The following is a 19273-nucleotide window of genomic DNA, read 5'->3' as shown; positions in this document are numbered from 1 at the left end:
ATATATAGATATAGATATATAGATATATATATATATATATATATATAGATATAGATATATATATAGATATATATATAGATATATATATAAGGTAAAGAGTACTGCTCCAAGCACTGAACCCCGATGAACTCCATGAATAATTTTGGTGTATGAAAACGATTCATTACTTATATTTCTTAAAGTCTGGAACTAATAATGGGTCGGCTACATATATATACATATATATAATACACACACACACACACATATAAAAGTGCTGAATGTCAGCTGACTTTTAAAAGAGTATAAAAACTAAATAAGATCCTTTTAAGGGAAATTGAAAAAAATACTCTGGAGGAAAAGGTTGGCGTAAGGGCTATAGCTTTCAACACCAGATGATCTGTGTCTTGATCCTGTACGCTCCACACTGGTTTGTCGTCATTATCTGCACCGTTTTTTGTCTATATTCTGATTTACCTCATTTTGTATTTTGCTTTGTGTGTTACCTGTTGTTCTGTCTGTACAGCACTTTGGTTGGCCGTGTTGCTGTTTTAAGTGCTTTATAAATAAAATGGTATGGTGTGGTAAGGGGGGACTGTGATTTATAAGGGTGGCCATTACCCCCCTTTGCTTGTGCCCCTGATAGCAAGATTATAGCTACTTTTTGAATCCAATTCTTGAAATAAATGAACTGTTTAATGGTCATTTGCTGGGTCGTCCATGATGGTGTGTGTGCAGCCAGATGATGGCAGCATCCTCTCAGCTCTGGACTCTCTGACGCAGTTTGGTGACATGGCTGTTTTTTTCATTCACAGAGATCATTTTGCACACATGCAGCAAAATGCATCATTAGCAGCACAAAATCTAAAATTATTCCCTGTTTTAAGAGCTGGGAGCAAAGAAACGCCATCTTTGCACGGATGTGATGGGAGTACTTTTAGTGCTACAGTGTTGGGGGGAGGGGGGCTGAAAAAAAAAAAAAGAAACACGATGTTCCAGCTGGAGAGGAATACCCACAGGTTTAAAAATAGGCCACAACAGCTCTTATATAACAACTGGGACGTCAGGGTTGTTTACAGTCTGGCTGCCTGGCAAATCAATGGGCACAATCCTGCATTAGGGTGCACATTTTATAAATCCTCATTAATCCAACCTTTATACCTGCCAGTCAAATGTAAAACACAAAAGTGTGCATTTAAGAGAAACAAGCTGCTGTTATAAATATACATATATACATATATATTAATATAAATAAAAGAGTTTTTAATTTCTTGCTTTCGTTTTTCAGCTGCAGGAATTATTCATTGAGCAGTTTCTGCTGTTTCTGTTTGTACAAGTAGGAAAACAAGGGGGCGGGCTTTGCCGTTCCTGAATGGCCGAATCAGCCAATGGGGAGCGCCGCTGCGCCGTGATTGACAGGCACTGCCCCTGCAGCACGCCCCGCCCCCTCCCTGTGACTCCGTGTTTTCGGAGCAGCAGCGTCACATGTTGTTTTTCTCCTGGAGGAGAAGCGCTGCGTCTCTTCTTTTCACTGTAAGTTCCCTCGTTTGTGTTTTTATCCTCAAATGACTGATTCGCTGAACTGGACTTGAAGAAGACGGAGAAATGGCGAGTCCTCCTGCGTCGGGGGGACACCTGTTATCCAACGGGACGGCGGAGGTGAAGAAGTGCGGATACCTGCGGAAGCAGAAACACGGACACCGGCGCTTCTTCGTGCTCCGGGAGCCCACGGAGCGCAGCCCGGCCCGGCTGGAGTACCACGAGAGCGAGAAGAAATGGAGGAACGGGTCCGCCGCCAAGCGCGTCGTAACTTTGGACTCGTGCCTGTGCGTAAACAAGCGCGCGGACGCCAAACACAAGTACCTCATCGCCCTCTACACCAAGGACGAGTACTTCGCGGTGGCTGCGGACACCGAGCAGGAGCAGGACAGCTGGTTCTCCGTTCTCACTGAGCTCATAGCAGAAGGGAAGGTGTTCGATAGCCCCGCCTCCACCTCCTCCTTAGTGGGCTTTGAGGAGGCCACCTATGGACACCTTGCTCCTGCAACTACCTATAAGGAGGTGTGGCAGGTCACCTTGAAGTCCAGAGGCCTGGGTCAGGTCAAGAACCTGACTGGGGTGTACAGGTTGTGTTTGTCCAGCAGAACCATCAGCTTCGTCAAGCTGAACTCTGAAACGGCGGCGGTCACTTTGCAGCTCATGAACATCAGGAGGTGTGGTCACTCGGACAACTTCTTCTTCATCGAGGTGGGCAGATCGGCGGTGACGGGGCCCGGGGAGTTCTGGATGCAGGCGGAGGACTCTGTGGTGGCGCAAAACATACACGAGACCATCCTGGAGGCTATGAAGGCCATGAAGGAGCTCTCCGAGTTCAGGCCGAGGAGCAAAAGCCAGTCGGCCAGCACCAACCCCATCTCCGTGCCCACCAGGCGCAACCTCAACAACCTGCCCCCTAGTCAGACGGGTCTGGTGAGGAGGTCCAGAACAGACAGCGTGGCCACTTCATCCCCTGGAGGGAAGTTCCTATCCTGTCGGATAAGAACGTCCAGCGAGGGAGATGGGAGTGTGACCCGGCCTGTGTCTATGTCTGTATCTGTGAGCGAGAGCCCCACCAGTCCCGGTTCTGGGATGCACCTCAACAGGTGCCACACACTCAGCAGTGGGCGCACCTGCAGGATGCTGGACTCCGCCTCCAACCTCCATCACAGCCGCTCCATACCGGTGTCCAACTCCCCTCCTGTTTCCTCCAGCCCCATAAGCGCATCGCCCAGAGGAGGGACCATGGTCTGCACTCCAGATAAAACCCGGCGGCCCTTTAGCTGCAGCGCCTCTATTTCAGGGTCCCTAAGTGACACCGGGTTCATTCTTTGTGATGATTACAGTTCCAGCCCCGGTGAACCTAGGTGCCTCTGCCTGACCCGCAGTAACACCCCCGACTCTTTGTCCAGCACGCCACCATCCCATGACAACAGTGACCTTGGTGGTTACATGATCATGGAGGGAGCTAACGGCAGCAAGTCTGGAGCCAAAGGTTCAGCATTTGACAAAGCGTACAGGAAGCGAACGCATTCTCTCACCACCCCACGCCAACAAAAAGTGGTGGCATCATTGTCTTCAGCTTCTTTGGACGACTATACCCTCATGAGGATGGCTCACGGGCAGAATTCGCACTCTGCCTCACCCAAAGTCTGTTACCCAGAGGATTACGGTGACATCGAGATCGGCTCATCTCGGAGCTCCAGTAGTAACCTTGGAGACGACGGCTACATGCCCATGACACCAGGTGTAGCACCTCCATCTGGCAAGGCAGACAACTATGTCCCCATGAGTCCCATGTGTGTTTCTGCTCCGAAGCAGATCGTGAACCCCAGGATTCATCCCCAGGCAGCTGCAGGTGGGGGCCACAAAACCAACTCCCCCTGCAGCAGCTCTCTGGAGGACAGCGGTTACATGCCGATGTGGTGCGGCTCCAAATCCTCTATGGAGAGCCCTGACAGGCATGGCGAGTACATGAACCTGTCACTTGGAAACCCCCCTCCTCTTCAGACTCCACCTGATTACTTCCAGGGTCCACTTGCAGGTGAACCAGCTTCTTTTCGGCCAGCCTACCAGACCGGGTCCCTCACCCTGCCGGCAAAACTTCAGGCATCCAAGAATGAGGATAGTGGTCAGTATGTGTTGATGAGCCCCCAGAGCTTAAAGAGGTCAGAGGGATCAGACTACTACTCTGTGATGAACCCTAGTGCTGCTCAGACTTCACCTCTAAGCCCCTCAGTACCCGCCACGATCAGACACAACCGAGCCGAGAGCCTGACTTACAGGGGGAGGCTGGGTCGGCCTAATAGACTGTCCCTGGACACCCTACGGACCCTGCCCAGCATGAATGAGCATCCTCTCCCTGGAGAGCCCCGGAGCCCTGGCGAGTACATTAACATTGACTTTGGCAGTACCAGATCCTCCCCACCCTCCATCGTCTCTACGGAGAGCTGGTCATCTTGGGGATCCAGCAGTGGGGGCCCGGGTAGGTCGTCGTCGGTGGACTACATCAGCCTGGAGCTGGGCTTGCGCTCCCCAAAAGAGGACGACGCTCCTGCTGAGAGCCTGGGTGCTCTCCCAGAGTTCCCTTGCTCGGGGGAGGATGAGGAGTACCATGTGGAGAGGGAGCACGGCATTGGTGATGAAGTCAAAGACGATTACACTGAGATGGCATTTGGGGGTACCATCTCACCCCCGCACCTTTCACCTCAGAACTCAGCAAGGTTTGTGTCCGGCCAACTCACAACAACAGCTCTGTCAATCTGTGTCCGGGATTACTCTCAGCTACTATCACACCACATTTTGTCAAATTGAGTTCTAGATAATATTTAGCCGTGGTGACCATTTTGAATTCCACTCTAAAAGTTAGTTGATGTGTATCCAGTGATTACTCTCTGGAAGTTTCATTAAAAGCCTTCCAGTGATTCATGGGATATTTTGCTAACAGACACAGGCAGTATTTATTCTGTAACATCAGTAAACAGAAAAACTGTGTGATGTATCTCATATATGTGTTGTTTTCCAGCAGCCAGAGCAGCAGGGAGCGGCAGCTCTCGCGTGAGGACCAAGGTGTCCCAGAGCACATCGGAGTCTTCCTCCTCGGAGGACCCTCAACCACCAACCCGGACTGCTCTGCCAAGGTCATCCGGGCCAATCCTCAGGGGCGGCGGCGCCACAGCTCGGAAACCTTCTCCTCCACAGCCACCGTGACCCCCGTCTTTCCCTCGTTCGCCCGTCCGGACTTGGTGAAGAGGCCCAGCTCGGTTGAGAACGTCTCGTCCCGGAGCAGTGAGGGCTCCGACGAGGAGTACAGCAGCCCCGTGAACCGCCACAGCTCCGGCTACGCCAGCGGGCTGAACTACATCGCCTTGAACCTGCTGGACCACAGTGATGTGGAGAAGTGTGGCGACCTGGTTGGCTTTAAACCCAGCAGCTGCAAAGGGGGCATCAATGGATTACACAGCACTCCATACGTCTGCTTGGGCTTCAAGGAGGGGGCAACCACTGCCAAAGGTGGGTGAAACTGCTTTAAAATGTATACAAGCATGTACTTTAACCGTTTTACGTTTCTTTCCTTCACTCCATAGCAATATGCAAAGCTGATGCTGTACAGCTGGCAGTTGGTTGACGGGGGGAGGGGTGAAAAGATCAAAGCGTTTTGCTCAGTTTTCAGATTGGCTCTGTGGTTTTCAAATAAGTAGGTGGTGCCTTCAGAAGCTCCGAGCTTTCACCGTCAGCCACTTTTGTTACTGTGAAGAATGTTTACGGTTTATCGGCGAGCACCGTCAGCCTTGTGCAAACTAAAGGAAACGCACGGTCGAACATTGTTGGCTCTTCCTCGCTGCATTTAGGAACCTCTGTGCAGTCTGAGTGTTCTTTTTTTTTTTTTCCCCCCAGCGAGCGTGAATGCAGCACGCAGCACAATGCTGGTGTGAAACGTGAGCTAGGAAGTAAACAAGCGGCCTGGCGGAGCCGCAGTAAGCCGAAGCTGCAATGGAAACGAGCAGAAAGAGGTTGGAGATTGATTCCAGCCGTGGGCATTTCCGGTTGTTGTTCTTCTCTTGGGTGGACATAAGGACGTGCTGCACATCGTGTCCCTTATTCCCACCATCCTCAGATCAATAACTGCATCCCAGAATATCCCAGTGAGCGAAACAACAGCATCTTCTGCTGGCGTGCAGCGTAAACAAACTGCATGTGGAAGCTTGGCCCCCCTGACCCCAGGGGGGATAGCTGACATGTGCTGGCAGTCACGTAGAGGTTTTGGGGGGGGCGGGGTATGAGGGGTTAAAAAGTTTGAACCCTGACAGGAGAGGCCCAGTACGGTTAGTTCACATGAAGTGTGGAATGTGCCACAAAAACCAGCTGATTGAGCTCCTCCTGTGATGTTTAGGATTTGAGCACAACTGCTTGTCTGCAAAATATTTTATCAAAACTTTTATTTTGTTTATAAAAATAGAGTAGTCCCTCAATATCGTGGGGTTTACGTTCCAGACGATAGGTGAAAAACCACAAAGTAGGAACTCTATATTTATTTTAGTATTTATATATATTTTAAGGCCCTTTCCACACTCTTGCAATGTTCTTAACAATGTTCTAATCTCTTAAACCTACGTAATTTTAACAACGTACGTGTATGTACTGTACAGTACTGCAAAATTGTACATGGGTCTCACCAGTGAAGATACTACAACTTGTAGGATGAGTTCAGCTTCAGGACTATTTGTGACATCCTGCCAGTTCTGTGAGCTAGATCATTACTTCTGACTTTGCGTTGCAAAACTTTCCCTCCATTTTGGTAGAAAGCAGCATCCCAAAGCACTGTTGGCTTCTGGGTATTGTAGTCCTTTTGACTGGCTTATTGAAAGAAAACTGCAAAATGGATTTAATTATTATTTTTGTTAACTTTTTGTCCCGTACAGTTTCAATCACATGGATAATATTAAAGTTGATAATCTTGTGTCGTGTACAATCTTACATTGAAAAACCACAAAAGAGCGAGTCCACAAAAGTTTTTTCGTATTATGCTACATTTCGTGTATAATATAATGTAAACTTTAACTCCTGCAGTTTAAACAGATTGAAATTTAAGTTCAGGCAGCAACAAACATAGTTCAAATCATCAGCCATCAAAACAAACATGATACAGTAAAAGCTGCCAGGTTGTATTTTTGGAACCAGAGTCTGTGCACTAATAATGTTGTGCTTTAAGCCCCGCCTCCTCATCTCACAGCAATCATGGGGTGGCCAGATAACTTTTCTTTTTAAGTATGAGACAACAAAATAGCTAACCTTATTAGAAAATATGAATACTAGATTATACAGCAGTTGGATGAGATGTATTTTTATTTTTTAACAAAAGCGACATCCTGTTTGTTTACATGGAGGGGGAGGGGCTTAAACTTGAACAGCGCAGTGCTCTGCTTTAGTTTCAACTTACGCACTTAAACATAAGGTTTCAGTGAATTGCATTTAAAATTCTGATAGTGACTGGAAAGTTTAGAAGTAAAACCTTTCCCCACCATTCTTTGTAATTATGTGTGTGCGGGGAATAACAAACGTCAGGTAACTGGAGGTCAAAGTCTACATTCCTGGCAAAGCTGGTTTGAACCAGTAAAGAGCCGCTTTAGTTGTTTTGTTGTTTTTTAAATCTTGTGTCCAAAGATCGAGGCTCATTTTAGCTCACATTCAACCCAATCAACAAGCTGGAAAATCCCATGAGAGCTTTAATTTCTGCTTCGTTTTAAAATAATTTGTGGTACAATTTAAGAATTGCTGTTGCTAAAAACGCAAAAAATCACCTGTGTTGCCCCCGCCCCCTCCCCCTATCTGTTCCATGTTTTGACTGTGAAAATACTTTTACGGCGCCAATAAAGCTTGTAATTGACGAGGGAGAAGAGGGGTGGAAAAAAAACAAGTCAAGTACACGCATGTGGACCGTTGCACGTACGCACTCGGAGCTGTCGGCTGTTTTTTCCTTTTTTTTTCCCTTCTTTATTTTCTCGTCTTTTCCGTGGTGAAAAGCAGAGGCTTATAGTGGGTTGTTTTGTTTTCCGGAGCAGTTCGCCCGGCCCACAAACAACTGAGCGCGTGGGGAAAGGATGGCACGTGCACTCTGCTGCCCTTCTGCCTCCTTAGGCTGTTCACTTACCAGAAGCAAGAAAAGCTGAGGAGGAGGAAGAGGGAAGGGGGTTAAAGCGACAACAATTACAAGCTGGCACTTTCTGAGGTGCGTTGGAGGAGCTCAAAGAGGCGGGCTTGTTTACCGAACACTCGGTTCTGCTGCCTCTCCGGGGTGAAAGAGGTAAAAGAACACGGCGGGGGCTTTATATACCAGACGTCCCACTGGGCTCCTGACCCAGAACTCTGCAGCCAAACACCTTTTACTGATTAGTTGGCTTGACAGGACATGATCAAACCCATTAACCCTAACTGTTCAGTTCCTAATCAGGGAAAACAAACGGGACGCGTTTATTTTGCTGCAACTCCCCACCGTCAGTCAGCCCAGACGCCTGTCATAGAAGTTTGTTTATGTCTTGCTGCTTTGTCGGCCCACGTGACCCCCCTCGGCGGGGGCGTTTTGTCTCCGCTTGTGTCTCAGCCAGGTGGACGGTCTGTACCGCAGCCGGATTAGCCAAGTCTTCCGACTCCCTGTCCGACCAGTACCTTTCATTTGAAGCTCGTAGTGTGGCGTGGCAGCGCCGCTTTCCCCGTGACAAGTGAAGACACTCGTTCTACTTTTCACTCATCACAATACTATATTGTGTAGTTAAGACTAACGGCAAGAAGACTGGAGGTACTTCGATGTTCAAAATGGAGGTAAAGGGCTTGAAAGAGGGAAGGACGACTTCTTCTTGCCAGTGCTCGTGGCAGATGGCCTCGTTCCAAAGGGGGGAAGTGTGTGAGAGCATCAGGGATATAGTGAAGGGGGAAAGGGGGGGGGTCAACACCTGCCACCCATCTTCACTCACATGCAAACGTTCTGATTCCACTCGTTTCCCTGCTTCATGCACATCCCAGCATGTAAACTTGTATAAATCACTGCGTTTCACTCTCCACAGTGTGCATCATTTTGCACTCGCTGCCCCTTTGCTAATGACAGACCACCATCTGCTGCACCCACTGCCTGCACAACTTCAGCACCGAGTGCGTTTTGTAATTTGCATGTCAGATTAGAGACATCCATCTAGATCCAGCTCCCCTCCCTTACGTCATCAGTGATGTCATTGCAAAAGAGGATGCAATGGGTCGGTCCGAGCGCACCCAGGGGATGTTCTGCACTCATTTCAGCCCGTGTGTGCTGCTTGGGATGCAATGAGGAGGGTGAAGCGAGCAAAAGAGCATCCCTGATTCACGCTTTGGAGCGAAGTCGATAGCGGTTCCTGAAGTCGATGTGGGGATCCTCGCTGTCGGTCAGCGGTGAGAACGTTACAGAAACGGGAATATATTTAAAAACTAATGGAGAAATTATTATAATGTACAGAAAATTGACAGAAAACAAATGACAAAACATTGCAGTGTTTCCACTGCTGTTATCGAAGGATAATAATATCGAAGCTAACCCCCGACAACTACCGGAACTAACATAGCGCTAAGCTAGTGCCGCACAATACAGATGTGCTAGCTAAAAAGCTATAGACATAGCACTCCGCTTCTCTCATGCTTCCCCTCCTGGGCAACAACTACCGGAACTAACATAGCACTAAGCTAGCGCCGCACAACACAGATGTGCTAGCTAAAAAGCTATAGACGTAGCACTCCGCTTCTCTCATGCTTCCCCTCCTGGTCAACAACTACTGGAACTAACGTAGCGCTAAGCTAGCGTGTAACACAGACGTGTCTCCATCTCTCTACCCCCTTGGCAAAAAAAAATCCGCAGAGCGGATGAGCACCCTGCCAAGGCAAGTGGCCTAAAGGAAACACTGCATCAGATCCGAAAAAATGTTTTTCAAGTTATCATAACCATTAAATATATTTGTGTAGCATTCAGGTTTTTTTTTTAATATCCTCTTTTCAACTTTTTTCTAATTTAACTTTTTTTTTTTTTTTGCCTAGCATCTGCTCTAAACCAATCAAGTTCTGTTTTTATGTTAGACCACGCCCCCTTCTTTTCTGAGCCAATCAGGTCCTAATTTCTATTTGGTTTCCGCCCCCAACTGCTCTGGTCCAATCGTATTTTAGAACAAGTTTCATACGACTCCTGACAACTACACCTCACTTATTGTTTAGAAAATAAAATGTATTTATTTTGTTGTAAAACATTTAATGAATCGTAAATGCAAATTGTTCATAAGTATGCTCTTATCAGTTGTAAATATCCAAATTTTGTATAAAATTAAACATTTTACGAAGCAAACATAACTTTTTCAGAGATGTTAAATATAAAAAAGTATAAAAAATTTGGTTTCAAAACTATTTTATTAACAATAAATCAAAAATGAGTTTGTTCTTTTATTTAAAAAAGACAAAATGCAATTTTTTTTTTAAGTTGTGGTATTTATTCGCAAACAAAATTTTATAAAATGAGGACATTTTAAAAGGACTATAAAAAAAATAATTTATTTTAATAAAAAAAAAAAAGACCTTTTATAAATTGTTATTGGAAACCTTTTACTTTTTAAAAAGGATTAACATTCAATTAAAAAGTATTAAGCAAGAGATTTTAACAACCGGAAAACAAGATAATCAGAATTAGAGAAAGCAAAACAAAACGGAAAGTGCAAAAAATGTATAAACTGTATTTTCTTAAAATATCACTAAATATATTTGGACAGGAATTTAAAAAAAACAAAAAAAACATTTTGAATCTTTTCCTACTGATGCTTTTCTATAAAATCTCACTTTATTTTTATGCAAAAGAGATTTTTGATGACATCTTGATGGGACTCGAACGTCCGGTGCACCGTCTGTTACGGCGTTTATTTACATCTGCAGGAGAGCGGCAGCACGTGCAGCCGAGGCGGGAAGTCCAGAAGCGTTACGCGATACGTGCGGAGAACAAACGAGCGCCACGAAGGATCGAGTGTCCGAGTTTCCAGGCAGCGTCTGAGCGAGTGTTTGTGTGTGATGGCGCAGGGAGGCGGAGGGTGGGGAGGACACTAAAGTGGGCCGGGATGTTCCAGGCAGAAGCGTCAACTGTGTGACCTGCGTTTCGCCGCTCTCGGCTAAAGAGTAGATTACCGCCTCTGTAGGCGAGATTAAACCAGAGGGGAGGGGGACCAGTGAGCCTAACGTAACCTGAGCAACACGTAACTCAAGGTGTGGACGTTTGTCCCCTCGGACCTGTCCCAAGTTTCATTCTGACTTTGGAACGGAACATGAGCGCCAATAATTAAATATCAGCATGCATTTAATATTGTTTATAATTCTTAAATATACAAATGTGGCACGGTGTTTACCGTGTGATGCAACAGTCTTAAAGGGAAAGTTCAAGTCTTTTGATGTGTGGTTCTGTGGAAGGTTTAAAAAAAAAAAAAATACCTGTGAACCTTAATTTGGTGAAATCCTCAAAAAAGAAAAAAAAAAAAAAGTTGCCCATGTTTATGTCACAACTGAATCATTGTAAAAGCATTAAACGTTTAAAGGTTGGAAATGTTACCATTAAAAATAAATAAATATATTTGATGGCAGCAAAATGTCTAAATTGAGACGGGGCCAACAAAGAACGGAGAAAGTAAGAAACCACTGATGCTTCCTCCTCTGTACGAAAAAAAAGAGGGACCATTAGTGCACAGTTCAAAAGCCAGCTTCACTGATTGTATGGGGGTGCATTAGTGGGCAAAGGCTAGTCGTGCATCTGCTTTAAAACCCTAGTTATACAGTTCATAGGCCTGTCATGATAAACAATAAACCAATTAATCGTATGATGAATGAAATTATATACCTCATTTTCATTTATCGGCTTCATCGTTTCCTCGTCTCTCTCGTTCTACTGAAGACACTGGATGACAAAATGTTCAACTCCGGTGCTCTTCACTGACCCCTCCCTTTCTCTTTAAAATCTGTTTTAACCGTTCAAAATCGTGTTTTTGGATCGATAAAAGCAGCTAAGCTGAGAAGCTTACTCCTGCCTGAGGGAAGCAGGGTAAATAGGTGTGTGTGCTGGGTGAGTGGGGTCCTTCATGATGCATGTGGCTCTCTTCCTGCATGTGGAGGTGTAATTGTCTGTGATGGTGGGGACAGTCATGTCAAACTGGTCCAAAACTGGTCAGTAATCCAGGTATACAATCCAACGACATGACTGTCGACGAGGAAGAGGGCCGGCAACAGAGGAGGGGGCGTGCCAAAGACACCATCTTAGCACCAACATAGCTGGTTTGTTCCACTTTGGAGTAAGCTGTTGGGGGACAAATCAGTTTTGTGTTGTGCGTTTCCTTGACTGATGAAGCCTTCTGGATGGAAGGTGAAACGCTTCAGCACCAAAAAAAAGTTAAAATACTGGCCAACACCACCCATAAGTTCAAGTCCCCACATGTGACAAGACACTCCGCTGTTCCAACATCTGTCCATATGAGGACCCACCCCCCACCACTCTGTATATCAGATTATGTCATTACAGCCGTCGCTGAACACCCCCCCTCCCCACAGACACACAAACCCAACTGTCCTTCAAAGGCTTCCCAGGCCAAACAGCTGGTGTGTTAAATTCAGCAAAATGATCCACCACCACCACCCTTCTCCACCTAAATGCACATTTAAACACTTTGTCATGAAGAATAAACATCCCCATCAATAAACTCGGGACAGTTACACAACTAATGGGTTCCTCTTTTTATGTCCGGAAACAAAACAATCTGTTCGGTACTCCGTGTTCTTGATGTTTAAGCAAAATTAGACTCTTCTTTTTTTTTTTGCACCACGTAAACAATGCTCCCGAGTCTGAGCGGGTTCACGCTGTACAGTACGAGTGTGACATTATGTTCCCTCAACCCTCTCGTGTTCTCCGTCTCAGAGGTCCGCCTAATTAGTGTCAGTGTTGTTTGTGAGATCCAGGGAAAAAACAGAACTCGTAGCATATTTGGACGAGTTGACGGGTGAAAATATGTAAAAAAAAATAAAAAAAAATTTTAAAAGAACATCGTGTTAATTGCAGAATTGAAAATATGCCCTGTGTGTGTATTTAACCATGAGACACTATATAAAAAAGTTACACTTCCTGTCACTTGTTTTATATTATTTTAGGACTATTCAACTGGCGGCCCAGGGGCCAAATCTGGCCCACAAGTGCGCTCAGTTCGGTTCATTTTTATTAAATAAAATTAGATTTTAAACTGTAAAACAAATGTACTTAATAACAATAACTGCTGGATGTCTGGCTCCTGAGCAATATAGTTGAATAGCCCTGCACTGTTTAGTCTAGGGATGCACAGATCCAGTTTTTTTTCACTTCCAATACCCGATGTTTAGTATCGGTCGATACCGATCCAATAACGATTCGATACGGGGGGGGGATTGCTGGATTAACTTTAAAGCTTTTTAAATAGACTGCGTTACACATTTATTGAAAACTGTGCACCAGTACAGCACACAAACACACCAGTAGCTTCACAAGCTTGGTCAAACATGTAAAATAAATAATAATAAAGATGCTGAAACTGACAACATCAACAGGTTGACAACTTTGGTCAAACGTGAAAACATAAACTTCAACAAGCCTTTCAAAAGGTTCAGGAATTCTAAATATAATGTAAAATAAATAAATAATAAAGGAGCTGAAATAAGAGGAAACATGGCAGATATTTAAAATCATCTCCTGTCCTTATGGATCAGTCACACTGTCAGCGATACCTGATCAAGTTTTTCCCGATATCGATACGATACTGGTGCCAGATCAGTCCGTCTTTGTTGATGCCCAATTAATATTTTTTCCCAATATCAGTACCGATACGATAATAATATCGGATCGACGCAGTTCTAATTTAGTCTGTTTCGATATTATTTAAAGATGTACAACAATACTATTAAAATTCTACAAAAATAAAACTGTGACAAAAAAGTATTTATTTCCTGTTTTGACACCTCCTTTGATTTTGCTTTTGGTGAATTCATATTGACTCAAAAATAATTAAACTTTTTAAAAACACTATTGGAGCTGCTTAGAAACCCCTCAAAATATGGAACCCTTTTTTTTTTTTTTTACAGTTTTATTTTTATTCTTTTGCTCTTTATCCTGATAGTTTCTCTTCCAAACTTTAGGAACTAAAATTATTAAATGTCAGCATGGAAAACGTAAATGTATCGAAGGAAAAGTACATTTAAAAATGTAACTTTAGGAATGATTTTTCCTGTATTTTCTTTAGGGACTTGCTTTTTATATCACGTCGCTCATATATTGGGATTACTGCTGAGCTCACCAAAGACCATAGTTTCCACTTCCTAATCCTTTCAAAATAAAATACGATGACAAAAACATTCTCAATTGCTGCTTCTTTGTTTTGTTTTTTGAGACAGATGTGTCAAAATAAGTAACCAGAAAAGTTCTGTTAGGCCACATCAATTTTTTTAATTCAGCCATTTTACTTTGACGTCCAGTGTTTCCTCTAGATTATTTGCCTTGGCATGGCGCTCATATCTTCTGTGATTTTTGTCGACGGGGGGCGGGGTGCTGTTTGTACCGTTAGTTTACGATTGATGGGGGGGACGACTTTTCGTGAGGGAGACATGGAGCTACCACCAAAGTCATAGCTTTTTAGCTAGCACGTCGGTATTGCGCACCGCTAGCTTAGCGTTGCGTCATTCCTGCAGTTCTCAGGTGGGGGGTAGGAGTTAGGTAGGCGGGGCACCCAGTTCTGTTGACAGGGCGGGGCACCCTGCTTGTATAGTAGTAGGGGAAACACTAACTATACCAACTGTGACGTCCGTCGCACACATCCCATATTTTGAGGTTGATAATAGAGATGCACCGATCCGATACCAATATCGGTATCTGTGACAATGTGACCGATCCATGACTGGGCAGATCTATTCACTCTAATTCTATGCTTTGTGCTCTGAGTGACATCATGCACTTTCGAACTCGCCGCACAGATTGTTTTCAAAATGGAGCGAGCAAACGGATTAGCCATCTGTAACTATTTCACACTACCTTGGGCAATGCATTCGACAGCTACGTGCAATACGTGCGCGGCGACGGTTCCAAGGGGTGGCACTAAAACTTCCAGCTATAACGCTACCAACATAATCAACCGGATTGGTATCGGACCAGTATCGGACCAGTATCGGATCGGTATCGTCAAACGGGAAACATCGAGTATCGGATCGGAAGTGAAAAAAGTGGATCCTTAGTTGATAATGTGGATGTCATTGCTACTTTGTGGTGTGACGTGCGTATTTCAGTATTTTTGTTAGAATTGCGTCGATTGAAAAACAAATTTAAAGAAACAAAAAAACCCAAAGTTTTAAATAATATCCCAAGCCGTATAGACGATGCCCGAGTTTCTGTCTAAAACTCATTTGTATTGTACGTTTTACCGACAAAAAGCCAATTGTATGAAGGTGTAAAATCTTAAGCTTATTATGTACTATACAAAAAGAATATATAAAAACGGAGCCATCCCATTAAACTTCTTTTTATGTCATCTTTTCCAGACTGAAGGACTCGCCAGTCCTTGGACTTGGCGTCACGACCTGCTGCTTGAGAATAAAAACCAACATAAACCTAAAGGACAAGACAACTCAGCCCGTCTGCCGGGGGCCCCACGACCCAGGAAGCCGCCGTGGACTGTCGGCGTCACGCGCCGCGACCCGGGACACACAAAACACAAGCAGGTCTCCATCAATTCACAGCTGAGGGCGGGACAGGTGTGTGGTTTTTTGCGTGTTGGACGTGTGTCGGTACTTCTCACGTTTCCCTGCACTTTGAAGAGAGGCCATCTCTCCTGTGACCTAACTCGTTTGGCACAAGCACAGAGGCGAAGATAGTCAGACAAGCTCTAATGGTACACAAAATACTATTTGTTTGCTCACGGGTAGTTTGTGTCTGAGTGCGAGTGTGTTTCTGAGACCGAATGCGAGCGGCTGGTATGTAGTGAACAATGAAATCACGCTCTACAGGGAGAGGATACCAAGATACACTGAGTACATATATATTTACATGAAATACTTTATTTATTTTTGGATGCTGAATGTCTGATAAGACCTGCCCAATGCCTTAATGTGTATACTGTCTTTATGTTTTTATTAAATATAAGATAAATATTATATTAAGGTGTGTTTGTTTAGATCTCTATATTGATATTCTATTGTGAAAAAATGCAGTTTTCCAATTAAAATATAATGTTTCAGAAATGTACTGAACCGGTTTGGCTGCAGGAGACCTGATTTATTCTAATAATAGTGAAAGTATTTTCGTAAATAATAATTTCCTATATATTCTAAACCCTGTTTATTTTTTGTCCCGTTTTGGGCGTAGAGGATTATATTTGAGAATCCTATAACACCAGGCACTGTGCCTCCCACAAACCCTCAGTCACCCGAGCCTGAAAACCTCAATCACTCCTACCTTCAAACCTGCGGCCCGCGGTTCTGATCCACGCGGGCCGTCCTGCTGTGATGTCATTTGACTGTACAACTGTCTTGTTGTGATGATAGAGGTTTGGAGCCAAAACAAAAAACTGTAGAGGTTGGGTACGGTGGAGACAGTTTCTCATCCATGATGTGGGGCTTATGTTTTTTAAAAAAGGCACTGAAAACGTTGAAGCCTACAGTCACGGGTGGCACCATTATGGAGGTTCACTGAAGATAGGAAATAAAATCAATCTAGCTAGCTTGCTCAAAAAGTGACACAACAAACACAGATTTTACAACAGAACTTTATTAGTGCTAGCTAACTTCGTTGACCGGTCGCAAATGGATCATAATACTGAAATATAACGTTTTATAGCAAATGACCTCTTAAATAAAATAAATGTGTTAGTTTTTGATTGAATACAAATATTTTTTAAAGAGAATATGTAAAACTTGAAGCATTACGAACACCGCTAACATGTAGTATCGCTACAGATTTTTGCTACTATTAGCAAGTGATAACTGACCGGTCGCTAATGGACCATAACTGTGTGATGTTTTCGAGCTTCTGAGTTTTAAAGTAAACTTTTTAAATCCTCTTTTAAGTTGAGAATTTTAGAGTTGGTATGCCACTTTAAACAGAATGAGGAATGCTAATATGTAGCGTAGCCCGTGCTTAATTTGAGCCGGATCGTGCCGGAACAGGATCCGGGAACGCTCGTATTTTCGACAGGGTGTGTTCTGGTAACTGTTTGCTTGAATCCGGTAACTCTCAGGCTTACAAATAATAAAGTTACAAACAAATTTGACTGCCTTGAACGAATAAAACCTATGTTAGATATGTAATCTGAAAATAATTACTGTACATAAACACTCATTTTAAACACAACAGTCAATAACGAGCTTCCTAATATCGCATAAGAGCTGCCCCTTCAAGTAAGCATTTCCACTTCTACCCGTAAAAAAAAAAAATCTCCGCCCCTAAAAGGGCGGAGCTTTAGAGCCCGTGGGGGGATGCTTGAGAGAGCATGCTCTATTCACACAAGGAGTCAGGCTACTTCTCGTAGATGTTTAACAACCCGTTAAAATACACCAGAATGCAGGAAATGGCATAATTTATACAAAATTTTATGGGGGAGGACCCCCAGACGAGCCCCGCGCACGCGCTATTTGCGTTCCGGCATCATTTTGTGTACAAATTAAGCACTGAGCATATCACAACACAGTTCCTCCTAATGTTAGCTAACACAATCAACCTGTGGTTGATGAACCACCATACTGATGTTTTACAGGAAATCAACTACAAACTGAAAAAAAGAAAATAAAACTTTTCGGTTAAGTTTACAAAGTATTTTTAAGTGTGTGTAAATTTGAGATGAAATTTGAAATGCTAACGTAGCATATCACAACTCGAGCTAGTTTTAGCTAACACAACCAGTTGCTAATGAACCATAGTTCTGAAGTTTTAGCAGTGTTTTACTGAAAATATACTACAAATTGGTAAAATATATATATTTCTCTTAATTAAAAAAAATATTTAAGTTAATAATTGGAAATTTAGGCATAATGAGAAATGCTAACATGTAGCACATTATAACAGGACCCTGCTACTGTTAGCTGACACAATTCAGCAATTTCTAATGAACCATAATTATTATTTATGCTTTAGAGCAAGTAAACATTAATGTTGTACATTTGTTCCTCTTAAAAGTGCAAAATTGTTTCTTATGGGCATATGCCAAATGCTAACATGTAGCATAATTAACCAGCTTAGCTAGCAAAAACCAGTTCAAGCCTGTTGTAAAATAAACGTGAAAACTCTTTAATGTAGGAGTCAAATAAAATTTTCTGAGTTTTTATGTGGCAAAAGGGGAAAAAAACGCATTTAAATGTGTCGGTTCTGCTTAACAATTTAGTTGAAGTTTAAATCGTAACGTGGATTCTCCAAAATGGCCGCCAAAATCTCACTCCTATGCTCATTTTGACTGTGGTCTTTGTGTTGTTCATTCTGCCGACTCCGACTGGCTCCAAGCCCCTTTATGTGTAAAATAGATTGTAAAAAATGTCTGAATGTATCTGTGAGCTGTGGGAACACCACAGATTTTAAACAGTTTAAATAAGTGTTTAATAATATTGGAGCTGCAACAAGCTAATTTATGGTATCTATTTATCAGAGTTTTAAATGTGTATATAATGTGTATATGACACAAGAGTTTAACAGAACTTTATTGGATATATATAGTTCTTAAATTTAACTTGGGTTGCATTTGTGAAAACTTGGCTATAGATTTTTAAACAGGGATGGGGTTTTTTTTGTTGTTGTTTTGGGGATATACAATATATTGTCTGCTTATTTTCCCTCACAGTTTCTATAATTAAATAAAATAAATCTGTGTTTATTTTAATATAGAAAGCTCTTCATGCCTTGTTGACACACTTTACCTAATGGCATATGCAATAGTGACATGAATAAAATCTAGTTTACAACTTTGGAACCAAATGTAACATTGCATTACAAACATTATTATTTTCTTGTGAAATAGGAGCTGTTGAGCTCCGTGTATATTTCTCTTTCTGCCATTGCTGGGATGTTTCTTCTCGACGAGCATTTTTTTCCTCCATTTCGTGTCCACGTATGGATTCTTCTGTACTAATTGATCATGAATTGACTCGGTTTGAATGTTTTGTCTTCCATTGTACATACTTCGATATACTGTTTATTGTGATGCTCACGAGAGATAATTATAATGATTTTAAACGTCAAAGTTTAGTCAAGTATTGTTTTTTTTGTCTGTACTAATTATGGATAGCAACCAACAGAAATAAAATTTATTTAAAGAGTTACAACGTTTTTGTTGTTTATGCTTCAAGTTACAGCACGTCTCTTACAATCTAAACAATAATAGTTTTAGAGGTAGATGTTTTTATTACGTTATTGCAGTTATGACATTTTTCGGTATGTTTCTGTTGATTTTAACAAATGGAGAGGGCACAGGCTTTTTTATTTATTTTTTCATTCAACCTTTATTTCTACAGTCCAAAAATGTTCAATCTGGTCCTCTGGACATTCAAAAAAAAAAAAAAACAAAGCAAAAAAAATATAGAAACGTTTCATCTCATCCGAGAGACTTCCTCAGTCTGAGGTGCTGTATTCAGCTCAGTCTCTTAAATAGCACCTTCTCTGAGTGGATCAACCAGTTTGCTGCTGACAACCAAAACCAGCTGATCACATGCTCAAGAAGGACCATCAACC

General features: G+C 43.1%; 1 protein-coding gene across 2 annotated transcripts; it reads left to right on the top strand.

Moving 5' to 3' along the window:
- Nucleotides 1-1465: 1465 nt before the first annotated feature.
- On the top strand, nucleotides 1466-15162 carry LOC119428803 (insulin receptor substrate 2). Of its 2 annotated transcripts, none has more exons than XM_037696486.1 (3): nucleotides 1466-4238; nucleotides 4544-5028; nucleotides 15103-15162. In XM_037696486.1, the coding sequence occupies exons 1-3, from the start codon at nucleotides 1585-1587 to the stop codon at nucleotides 15105-15107; spliced, it is 3144 nt and encodes a 1047-aa protein (XP_037552414.1). In that variant the 5' UTR covers nucleotides 1466-1584; the 3' UTR covers nucleotides 15108-15162. The 2 variants fall into 2 exon arrangements, with proteins under 2 accessions (XP_037552414.1, XP_037552413.1); XM_037696485.1 differs by having other exon boundaries at nucleotides 4541-5028.
- The last annotated feature ends 4111 nt before the right edge of the window (nucleotides 15163-19273 follow it).

Source organism: Nematolebias whitei, chromosome 23 (genome assembly GCF_014905685.2).
Source record: "Nematolebias whitei isolate Nwh7 chromosome 23, NemWhi1, whole genome shotgun sequence".
Taxonomy (NCBI): Eukaryota; Metazoa; Chordata; class Actinopteri; order Cyprinodontiformes; family Rivulidae; genus Nematolebias; species Nematolebias whitei.
This window is presented reverse-complemented; position numbering and strand designations above follow the sequence as displayed.